A 12214-nucleotide genomic window follows, 5' to 3' on the forward strand; every position below is an offset into this window, starting at 1 on the left:
ATGATGAGACCTACGCTCCAGTAGCAAGGTTAGAAGCTATTCGATTATTGCTTGCTTTTGCTTGTTATAAAAATTTCAGGTTATTCCAAATGGACGTCAAAAGTGCCTTCCTGAATGGATTTATCCATGAGGAAGTTTATGTGGAACAACCACCAGGGTTTGAAGACCCAAAGAAACTAGACTCGTCTTCGGGCGAAAAGGCGTTGTATGGTTTAAAGCAAGCACCTCGAGCTTGTACGGTAAGTAAGTTTTTAATACATAATGGTTTTGTCAAAGGTAAAGTAGATACTACTCTATTTATCAAAAAGGAAAACAAAAGCTTTTTACTTGTTCAAATATATGTGGATGATATTATTTTGGATCCTCTAATGAAAGTCTCGTGCAAGAAATTCTCTAAGTCTATGCGGGATGAGTTTGAAATGAGTATGATGGGAGAGTTAACTTTCTTTCTTGGACTTCAAGTAAAACAATTGAAGGAAGGAACTTTCATTCATCAAGAAAAGTATGCTAATGACCTTGTCAAAAGGTTTGGACTGGAAAAGTGCAAAAAGACCGACATACCAATGTCAAGTTCTTTGAAGATAGACAAAGATGAAAAAGGGAAGAAAGTTGATCAAAAGGCTGTACAGGGAGTATCATCGGTTCACTTCTTTATCTTACTACCTCTAGACTTGACATTTTGTTGAGTGTGTGCATCTGTGCTAGTTTCAATCGAGACCACTAGAGAATCTCATCTCGGTGCTTTGAAACGGATTATTAAATACGTTGCTTCATCTTCAAGCATCAGTCTTTTGGTATCCTAAGAAGGGAGACTTTAATCTTCTTGGATATTGAGACGCGATCTAGCCGGTTGTAGAGTTGAAAGAAAGAGCACCTCGGGAACTTGCCAATTGCTTGGGAACAGGGGGGGTGTCTTGGTTTTCAAGGAAACAAAACACTTGTGGCTCTCTCTACAACGAAGCGGAGTATGTAGCTCTTGGAAGTTGTTGTTCGCAAATTACGTGGATAAAACAACAGCTACAAGACTTTGGAATTGAAGACTCATGCACTTTGAGATTAGATGTGACAGCAAGTGCAATCAATCTTACTAAAAATCCAATCCTTCACTCAAGGGCAAAGCATATAAAGATTCGACATCATTTCATTAGAGATCATGTTCAAAATGGAGAAATCTCGATTCAATTTGTTGAGTCAAAGAGCCAACTAGCGGATATATTCATAAAGCCCTTGGAGAAGAATCAATTCGATATCATCCGTTCCAGACCCAACATTTTGAAGCTTGAGGAAATCAAAGTCTAGAGACTCTCAGACTCTCAGACTCAATCATTCATGGCCATAGACTGTAAGTTGTTTTAATATTCAATCTCGAAAAGGTACGATCATTTGTTCAGTTATATTTGATTTATCTTTCATTTCCGAGAAAAACGAATTCTTGTCATTTCAAAAAGATAACCTCTATTTAAAAAGGCAGTTATCGATTTTAAAAAGAGGACGACTGTTCACTTTCCTTTGTGTCGATTGGTTTTCCCTTTTTTAACTGGGTTATATACAGTCAGTTGTTTTCTTCGCTTAACTCCAAAACCCTAAAAAAGCATTATCCTCCCAATCCTGTCTCGATTTCGTGTTCATCTTCGAGAAAGTTGTCATCTTTTCTTGGGAAAGCGAGTCAAGGAATCTTTCAACGACAAGAAACGATGTCTTCTTCTAGAAGGTCTTCAAGAATCGTAAGCGAGGGACCACGAGAGAATGAGGGAGGGTCCTACCCATTTCGATCTCACCGAGGAGGAAGAGTTACCGAGATAGCAACGAGCCCGATTCACTCTCGGCCACATCAATCTCCATTATCTACTCCACAGAGTGTGGATCAACTTCCACAGGAAGAAATAATCGAGGAAGCAGACCCTGTAAGAGTCCAAAAACCCTCTTTTATTTACAAGCTCTATCGTGCCTTGAAAAGCATAGGTACACCACTGAACTATGTGGATGCCTTCCTTAAAGACAAAGGGTATAAAAATGAGTATATCTTTTTGCGACGGATGGAGGATTTGGGAATTGCTTCCAAAGGAAAGGCTGAGGAAGCACTTGCGGACATTCCAAGTGACCCTCGTGTAGGGGGATTTAATCCGGCGACGGAATGACGATGATAAAGCTGTTTAGAGAATTCCAACTCAGGATGGGTGTTGCTGCGAAAGTAAAGGGAAAAAGAACGGAGTTGTTCAAATCAAAGGAACAGGAGGATCTGTTCTTCAAATTGTTGAAACGGGGGGTTATAAACCCCAGGAGCGTTGATTTTGATTTTTGGATGCCATCAATGTGAACTTAAAGGAGAAGTTCAATCTGCTTCAACTAGAGCAATTTTGCTCGACACCACGAATGGCTATGCACAATGACACATATTTCTATTCGAATCTCAGCTTTTTAGATGCAAATAGAATATCCTTCGGTGTTCGAGACCAAGACTATGAGGTAGATGTGGACATGTTGGCGGACATAATTGGAGTTGAAAGAGGGCGATATCAACCGATCAAGGTTTCAATCGCTCGTACCACACTTGGAACTTGTCAAAGACGAGTAGTACGAAGGAAGAGTTACCTACACAAGAATGCATGCCATCAACATCTTACTACACAAAAATCGTGATCAACTGTCTCAGGCCAAAATCAACATCCAAGAGACGTGTCTAGTTCGAGGCGAAATTGATGTACGCGATCAATTCGGGAAGAAGTTCTCTCTTCCTCACACCATTCTCTTCCACATGTACGAGCAATGGTGAAGGATAAGGGCCGATTGCCTTACTCATGTCTTGTAACTAAGATCTTGGACACTTGAACATTGAACCTCCACGAGACTCTTTATGTTCAACCATGCGACAAAATGGTGGTGGGTTTGAAAATGCTGACAAAAATGCGTCCGAAAGAGCTTGATAAGGCAATGGAGAAGTTTAAAGTGAAAACTCCGGTTAAATCTCATCCAATCTCTTACGCGTCGAAAAGGAAAGGAAGGAGCCCATGGGTGCTCCATCCAAAAAGAAAAGAGCTCTAATCTTAGAGGATGAAGATGAAGAGGATGAACTCACTATCTCTGCCTTGGCATTGAAAAGACTTAGTCGTTCTGTATTTGAATCAATGGAACGACATGAGAAAAGAAAAGAAGCAAAGCAACAAGAACAGAGAGAAGCAGAGGAGAAAGAAGAGAAAGAAAAAGAAGAAGAGGAGAAAGAAGTTGAAGAAGAAGAAGAAGCAGTCAAAGAAAATTCTGCAGATGAAGCTGGAGAGAAAGACAATCAAGATTCTCCGAGCATGACCATCACTCTTCCCCAATGGAGGCCTTAGAAACGAGGGGAGATGACGAGCAAAGAAAGACTACACCATTTCCTGATCACCACGGTGAAGGTGTGAGTCGCTCGCAAGCAAATCCCGAAGATATTCGGGCTTCTCAAATGCCCGAGGAAGGACATGACACCTCAACGCCAAATTTGCGCAATTACACAGAAGTTCCATCGTCCGCCTTTACTCCATCGATAGAGCAAATGCCAGCACGCAGGCCCGACAATACCGCAGATTTTTGTCGTATCCTTGATCTTATTAAAATGCGGGGTCAAATATATGCTTTGGAATGTGAATTTCAAGTCATGAAGAATCTGGACAAGCGTCTTCGCTAACCCGTCGGATCAAATGCAAGACCTCGCTCGTCAAATTCAAGCAAATGCCAAAGAAGTAGAGGTGACTCGTCTAAGGGAAGACTTGAAGAGGTTGGAAGGCGTCATACAGTCGATGGGAGATTTCCGATTGTGCGCATTCCCAAGAAGACTTGACTCTTTCTCACCTTTTAATGATGACAAAAAGGGGAGAATTGCCAGCTTTGAACTGAACTTTGATTTTATCTGTCTTTAATTTCAGTTTGTTTGGATATTTATTTTTGAGTATGACTTGGGTGTGGTGGACTTGGTGAATTTGACTGACTTGAGTGTGTGGATTTGAAATTGACTACTGCATTTATATCAAGTGTTATTGTATAGCTTTACTCATGAAAGACTAACCTATTTTCTGTGGATGTATAATCTAGTTGAGTTATTAATCTTTATGAGATATCCATATTGCTTGAGTAATGTTTTGCGAGGTCAAAGTTGTTCAAATCTACAAGAAAGTTTTGTCACCATCAAAAAGGGGAGATTGTTGGAGAAATCTCTCTAGAGTGTTTTGAAGCTAACAAAACGTTTCTATCAGTCTAGTCTAGAAGCTATGCAGACCCTTGTACTTTAAGTCTGAAGACTTTCAGATCACTAAACTCAGCACACAAGACTCAAGACTCAAGATTATTCTCATTGACAGTTTCTAATCTAGCGACGAAGACAATCCAGAGCTAAAGTGTTTGGTTAAGGATTTGGTCTTATCGACTGGAGAATATCTCTTGGCTGGATTTGATACAACGGATTATTTATTCGAAATCAAGATCGTTTGAAGATCCGATGATTGACGAAATATTCTTGGAATGTTCTATTCTTGGAAACCAAGATCCTGATTGTATGGGCGAACATGATTGATGGGCTATCGACATGTTTCTTTAATAGCTCAAATGACCTTCTTAATTGATTCTATCCAATGGGAAGATTGGAAGAATTCATTTGGTAAGTGCCAACGGGTATGATGGCATAAAGGAGTATAAAAAGAAAACGTTCCGATTATTCTAGTAAGTGCTCGATAGAAAAAATTCCAGAGTCAAGCTCTTGATTATTAGTCGATTCATATTGAGCGAAACTGTATACACAAAGAGAGTTTATACCTAGTGATACCTTGAGAGAGTGTGGTAGATCTTCTACACCAAGAAATCAAGGAAGAACGATCTTTGTAATATCTCTTTGTTCATAGTGGAATCAGGCCGGTGGGGGCACTGTCGGTGTAGAAGAGTGAACATAAGCTTGAAATAAGCCGAACCACTATAAACCTCGTGTTCAATTTTCTCTTCCCTATTCTCAGTCTTACTTTGATCGTTGTTTGTTGACGAGGAAAAGTTGTCTCATTTCTATCAATTGTCTAGTATTGTGCGATAATCATTAGAAATTACTCGTTATACCTATTCACCCCCCTCTAAGTACTTATACTAGCTATATCATAACCAACTTTCAGTAATTACAAAAAACGGGCGTCCCCTCCTGTACGAAAGCTCTCTTGTTCCGCTCTTTCCAAATCAACTGAAAGACAGCAAGAGTTATTGATCTTGAGTGAGAAGCTTTGTTCTGTCACTACACAGTTTCATCAGCTACGAGCCATAAGCTTCCGGGATGCTATTAATAGGGTGAAACCTAGAAGAAAACTCAATCGATCTCCGCGTTCAATTCCCGTAGATAACTCAAATGGTAACGTAGAATTCAAAGAGTTTAACGAAGTTCCAAGTGAGCTTCTAAGAGTCAAGCAAAGGAAAAAAAGAAAAAGAAGAAAACCCAAAAACCCAACCCGTCCCGACCCTGAATTTTCGATGAGGGTCTAATGTGTTTTGGGTCGGTTCAGGTCGAGTCATAGAATATGACCCTTATGATTCGGGTCGGGTTGAGTAACATCAAAACTCGGCCCGACCCGACCCGACCCATTGACACCCCTAGCTTTTTTTTTTTTTTTTGAACAGGGAAGACATATTATAGATAAGGGAACGAAATACATGCGGCTGCTACAGTATCCGAAATAAGCAGGGAAAGGAAGGGAGGTGGAGGGGAGACGGCCCATGAAGGGGAAAGGGTACCGTTGCTGTGGGCCTTTGCTGCCCAATCAGCCACAGAGTTGGTTTCCCTCTTACAAAACCTAATATTCAAGTTGAGAAATTGACGACACAGATCGACGGCTTCGTAGACAAGGGGGCAAATCTCCCATGGGGGTTCTTGCTGGTTGTTGAGGGAGTCCACTAAAAGTAAACAATCCAAGTCGATCTCCAGAGATGTGCTCATCTTTCCTTGCTGAAGCAGGTGACGAAGAGTAAAGATTAGCGCCTGAGCTTCCGTCTGCAACGCCGACGCCGCCTGCACAGATCGGGTAAGCCCCTCTTGCAGACATCCAGATTTATCCCGGCAGATAAAGGCGATCGAGCCCTCTGTATGGCCTGATGTGTAAGCCCCATCAATATTTATGCGCAGGGTGCCCGGGGCGGGAGGTTGCCAAAAGTGGCCAAGATCAACGCTCTGTTTCGACTTAGTCATTAAAGAATGATCGCAGATCGTAGCAGAACGAACCTGGGCAAAGGCAGCATGGACACCAAAGTGCGGATCTGGTTGATGCTTGGAGAAGATTGCGCCGTTTCGGGCCTTCCATACCTACCAACAGACTGCTATAATCAACTCCAGGTCAGGTTTAAACTTCTTGTGCAGTATTCTGTCTACTATCCATTCATCGATACGACAAACAGTAGTAGTGTCAATATGGATGTTAATTGTGGGATGTGACCATATTGCTGTTGTCCGGGGCGAGCAAAAAAAGAGGTGTTCAATCGACTCGGCCGATTCAAACGCATAGAGGACAGATGGGATCCGGAGTAATTCGGCGCCTAAAAAGATTTTCTTTCGTGGGCAATGCATTATGGCAGACAGACCAGAAGAAAACCTTGAGCTTTGGTGGCAATTTAACGCTCCAAATACACTTCCAAAGTTGAGGAGGCTGTTGATAAGATGATGAAGCTTGCCGGGTGAGTTTACAAATTGATGCTTTCCTGACTGAGTGGTAAGCGCTTCTAATTGTGTACTGTCCATTTGTTGTTTCTGTCCATACTAGTTTGTCTTTAGTAAGGTTGCGTCGCACTGGAATTCGAAGTATCTCTGCCATTGTTTGTTCATCGTAAAAGTTATTTAAAGTAGCAAGATTCCAATGATTCGAATTCTGTACTAGTAGGTCAGCTACCAATCTCGGTTCTTCACGATTTGCGGGTCCGCCAACAATACCCCTAGGAAGCCAGCGATCTTCCCTGATGTTTATATTTTTTCCGTCGCCTACCGACCACTGGAGATTAGGTAGTATAACATCTCTGCCTAACAGTAGGCTCTGCCATCCCCATGAGGGTCAGACACCTTTATGGGCATACCGAAAATCCTGTGTAGGGAAATAGATAGCCTTGAACAGTTTACTCCATAGAGAGGACGGCTGTTGAATAAGGCACCATGCTTGTTTACCAAGCATGGCCTTGTTGAAAGCCACAAGATCTCGAAAACCCAGTCCTCCTAACGCCTTAGTATATTTTAACACATCCCATTGCTTCCATTGAATACCAGCTTTCCGACAATCATTCTGCCACCAAAACCTTGCAATCTTTTTCTCAATAGATTTGCAAATAGATATAGGAATTTTAAAAATAGACATTGCATACTGAGGGATGGCTTGCACCACAGTTTTAATAAGGACTTCCTTGCCACCCTTTGATATAAGATTCTCTTTCCAGCCTTCCATTTTTGAGTTCACCCTACCCAAGATCCAAGAGAACATCTCACCTTTTGAACTCCCCCAATCAGATGGAATGCCTAAGTATTTGCCCATTCTATCTAGCACAGGGATTCGTAGCTCACTTGCCAAGTTTTCTTTAAGACATCTCGGATAGTTCTTCCCCAGGAAAATACCTGACTTATTTCGATTAATGGACTGACCCGTGGCTAGGCAGTATTGAGACAAAATACTTGCAAGATTCTGACATTCTGTAGTTGTGGCAGTTAAAAAGAATATAGCATCGTCGACGAAGAATAGATGAGATAGGGTAGGGCTGTACCTGTTAACTTTAAAACCTTTTAGGTGCCCAATGTCGATGGCTTGGTGAATGAGAGAGGATAGGAGATTCGTTACAAGGATGAATAAATAAGGTGATAAAGGGTCCCCTTGGCGTAGACCTCGAGTAGGATTAAAATAGTCCATTTGCTGACCATTGAATTTTATACTGATGGAAGCTGATGATATGCATTGATAAATCCATTGAACCCATCGGGGATGGAAGCCGAGCTTGAGAAGGTAAGCCGTCAAGAAGTCCCATTCCACCCTATCGTATGCTTTTTGCATGTCCATTTTTAATATTGCCGGGAAGTTTCTTCGTCTTTTGCTGATTTTGATTTGGTGGATGATCTCCTGGGTTACCAAAATATTGTCCTGTATTTGACGTCCACTAACAAACGCCGATTGTTCAGTCGAAATCAGCTGAGGCAATATAGGTTTCAGTCTGTTAACAAGAACTCTGGATATGATTTTATAGCCGAAATTGCAGAGGCTAATAGGGCGGTAATGGTCTAAGCTCTGGGGGAGAGGTATCTTCGGTACCAGAACGAACATAGTCTTGTTAAGGTCCAAAGGCATCAAGCCTGAAGTAAAAAACTGATGGACTGAGAAAAAGACCTCTTCCTGAAGAGTGTCCCAATTTGATTGATAAAACAGTCCGTTTAGTCCGTCTGGACCCGGGGCCTTGTTCGCGCCTAGCTGAAATGTAGCAGCTCGGATTTCATCCTTAGTTACCATGGCTGTGAGTGCTGTATTTATTTCAGGGGTTACTAGACAGGGACACTGGTCAAGAATAGGAGCAAAGTCACGCGACCCCACTGATTTATATAGATTGGAGAAAAAAGTCTGAGTTTTCACTTTTAGGATAGCCTCATCTCTTACCCAGCCCTATTCATCATCAAGGAGCATGGTGATGCGATTGCGTTGTCTTCTTTGGATGGTTGTGGCGTGGAAGAACTTGGTGTTTTTGTCGCCCCAGTTCAACCAACTAATCCGTGATCTCATAGCCCAAAACTGCTCTTCTTGTTGCCACAGCTGCTGAATTTCTAATTTAATGGTTGTTGCTGTCTCTCTGTCATAGGGAATGTCCGAGCGATTGGTGATCTGTTGAAGCTCATACTGCAGCTCCGTGATCCTCTCCTTAGCATTGGAGAATGTCCGACGACTCCACAAGGTAAGTGCTAGACTGACCTTTTTTAATAGATATGGTAAATTGTGGCCAACGGTACTAGCTTGCTTCCAAACGTCGGAAATGATCCTCTTACAATTCGGGTGTTGTAACCAGAAGGCTTCAAAGGTGAACGGTCGGCGTCGTCGAGTTTGAGGTGCTTCAGTATTTAATAGGAGAGGGCTATGATCTGATCCCACCGCTGGGAAGGCACATACCTCAGCATTCGGGAAGGCGATTCTCCAATCCAGAGTACAGAGACACCTGTCCAAACGTTCTTTAATGATGTCTTCCCCTTGACGGTTATTCATCCAGGTATATGCGCATCCTTTACTCTCCATATCAATCAATGAGCAGTCATGTAACACCTCTCTAAAGGAGGACATACGATGGAAATCAGCTAACTTTCTCCCCACTTTCTCCCAGTGGTAAGTTACCTCATTGAAGTCACCAACACATAACCATGGTGAAGAGTTAGATCCAGCAATACGTCGAAGGACATCCCAAAACTGCTGACGAAGGCGAAACACTGCCGGTGCGTGGATACAGGTCACACGAGTAGGTATGTTATCCCCCGAGTCAGTACAAACAGGTCTATGAAGTCGTGATTTGAGTGAACTATTTTAATGTCAAGATTAGCATGCCAGAATATAGCTAAACCCCCTGCTAAACCTACAGGGTTAACCAAAAAGGAGTGAGTGAATCTAAGCCGATGCTGAATTTTTGAAAGCTTTCCAGAACTGTTCTTAGTCTCCATTAGAAACAGGAGATCCGGTCTTTCTCTGGCCACGAGGGCCTGGAGAGCATGAACTGTCAGGGAAGACCCCAGACCTTGATAGTTCCAACTCAACAGCTTCATTTATCTACAGGTGGCTGTTTGGGGCCAGCCACCAAAGCCCAAGCTCCAGCTTCATTAGATGTGAAAATAGGAGTTTCCATTAAGTGGGAATCGTCAGGTTCCCCTGTGCACAAGCTTTTGGCTTCATAGGGTGAGAATCTTCTCGGCTTCTTAGCCGAGCTAAGAGTAGGTTTTGATCTTATAGTTTTCATTTTCTTTATTACCTGTATATCCATTTGCTCAGTCTGGATTCCCTTCAATTTGGTATCTACCGATTTAGTTGCTGTGTGAAGAGAATGTTGGTTCTCCACTGATCTCTGGTGTGGGTGCTAGTCAGATATAAAGGCGAGATCCCCAGTCGGTTCACTTGGGGGGATGTATTCGCTGCTGGAAACCCAGGTGGTGGGGGCAATAATGGAACGGCAGGGATCTGTGAAGGCGGAGTCTCAGGTACACTTTCTTCTCTTTGGTTAGATATATCTTGGGGGTTATAAAATGTATGCCAATAGGGACTGTGTTGCTTAACTTCTGCTCGGAGCCACGGACCATATGCCATCTTCTCTCGACCCTCATGTTTTGCCTCAGTGTATGGGATGTTCTTGCAGTACATCGCAAAATGGCCAAGCTTACCACAGGAGAAGCAGAAGTGCGGTAGGCGTTCGTAGCGGAAATCCAACCACAGAGGCCTACCATCAATCCGTATTAACTTTCCTGTTTAAAGAGGTTCATGTAGGTGTATTTCTACTCGCACACGCCCTGCCCTTGTCGAACCTCCATCTTTCGAGTCAGCCTTTACTTCCATGACACGACCCATCTGCTGCACTGCTCTTGTTAGCATATTATCAGTAAACCGTTCTAACGGTAAGCCAAAAACCTGTACCCAAAAGGCACAAGTAGAAAAGTTGTAACAATGTAAGGGTGTGTGCGGAATCCATGGTTTGAAGATAACTAGATTGCCCGAGAAAAGCCAGGGGCCCCCTTCTAAAATTCGTTGTTTGTCTGCATGAGAACGAAATTTGGCTACATATATATCTGTTTCACGCTGAGAAATATCTACAAGTTCAATTCGCCAAGCTTTTTTCAGAGTGCTTTGGAAGGCTGGAAAGTTAATGGACGGACTGGATGGTATTTTACCAATGAGAGTAAGCTCGCAATCCGCTAATGTTTCAGGCGAGGGTTCATCTTCCCAATCCTCAATGAGATGAGCAGTGGTGAGGCAACTCAATTTAGAGCAAAGAGCTGCTAGACGTACAGAATCGGCAGGTACTTCCGAAGCCATGCAAAATGAACCAGAACTAAAGTAACATCAAGACTTGCTGCCCACGGGAAAAAACCACATAGTGCCGAAGACGCTAAATCAGGTAATTGTTGAACAGAAAGGAAGCAATACGGTAAGAGTCATGGCGACCAGCAACCGTCGAAGTAACTATCCTCATTTTCCTTACAGGTAAAGGTAATCGGAGGCATGCAAAACTAACCAGGGGAAATTGCCGTCGCAACCCAGAGGAGAGCACGAACAGAGTGTAGAAATCACCGATTCAAAATGTGCTTGGGCCCAAGAAAGGGAAGACGACGAGAAACTGTGCGAGTAACACTTGGCCCGCAATTACAGCACAAATTCAAGACAAACGAGGCCATGCAAAGAGAACCAGAGAGAGACGTCTAAGACGCGATGAGGATGGGCGTACATCGGAAGCCGAGGGAGAGAAGGGCAGAGATAGAACAAGCAAATTGCAAGCAAAGGAAGAAGAGATAGGGGGTTGAAGGACTACCAGAGGGTAGGGAGAACTCGACAAAACGAGAGAAAGCAAGTGCACAATCCATTACACACAGTTGCTGATTTCGAAATGCGGAAGGAGCTTCACGTGATGACATTTGAGTTTCTGAAATGCGGAAGGAGCTTCACGTGATGACATTTGAGTTTCTTCCGTAGATCCTGTAAGATGCTTGACTATACATCTAGACATTGTGCGAAATGCTAATGCCTCTGGGATGACATAATTCAGTAGCTGTAGAAAGGCGTAGAACCACGCGGACAAGCCCCAACCACATTGCTGTGCTCAAGATGACATTGATGGTGACTTTTGTAGCTTTGATGTTTCCTACTCCCAGCTCATTTGGCTAATGACTTACGCCGATTGAGTCTATTATAGTAGCTAGACTTACAATTCACCTTCAATAGATGTAGTTTTACTTTGCTCAAGTTGATTTAAAAACGATGTGATCATTTTATGCATTTTCTTTTTCACTAAGATTGTTTAAATAATTATTCATACTATTGTGCTAATTTTGTTTTATTTAATATTTCAAATTATGAATAGATTAATGCAAACAAGACTTGATAAAAAAATTTGTCCTAATTTGACGATATTAAAGAACGTAATACCATTTGAAGAGGAAAAAGTGTTCCTCGATCTAATACACAAATTTCAAGGTAATCCTATATATTTCAATTGTTTCAATCTAATCAATGTG

The 12214-nt window shown here is 42.4% G+C and overlaps 1 protein-coding gene across 1 annotated transcript; it reads right to left on the reverse strand.

The window, feature by feature from the left end:
• Positions 1–5632: 5632 nt before the first annotated feature.
• LOC120294255 lies at positions 5633–6187 on the reverse strand. Its single transcript, XM_039314247.1, has one exon. It carries the CDS (start codon positions 6185–6187, stop codon positions 5633–5635), a length of 555 nt encoding a protein of 184 aa, XP_039170181.1.
• Positions 6188–12214: the final 6027 nt, after the last annotated feature.

The sequence above is a fragment of the Eucalyptus grandis genome, chromosome 6 (genome assembly GCF_016545825.1).
Source record: "Eucalyptus grandis isolate ANBG69807.140 chromosome 6, ASM1654582v1, whole genome shotgun sequence".
Classification (NCBI taxonomy): Eukaryota; Viridiplantae; Streptophyta; class Magnoliopsida; order Myrtales; family Myrtaceae; genus Eucalyptus; species Eucalyptus grandis.

Excerpts from the sequence above, each read along its gene's own strand:
- LOC120294255 (XM_039314247.1), bottom strand. The coding sequence starts at position 6,187 with ATGACTAAGTCGAAACAGAGCGTTGATCTTGGCCACTTTTGGCAACCT.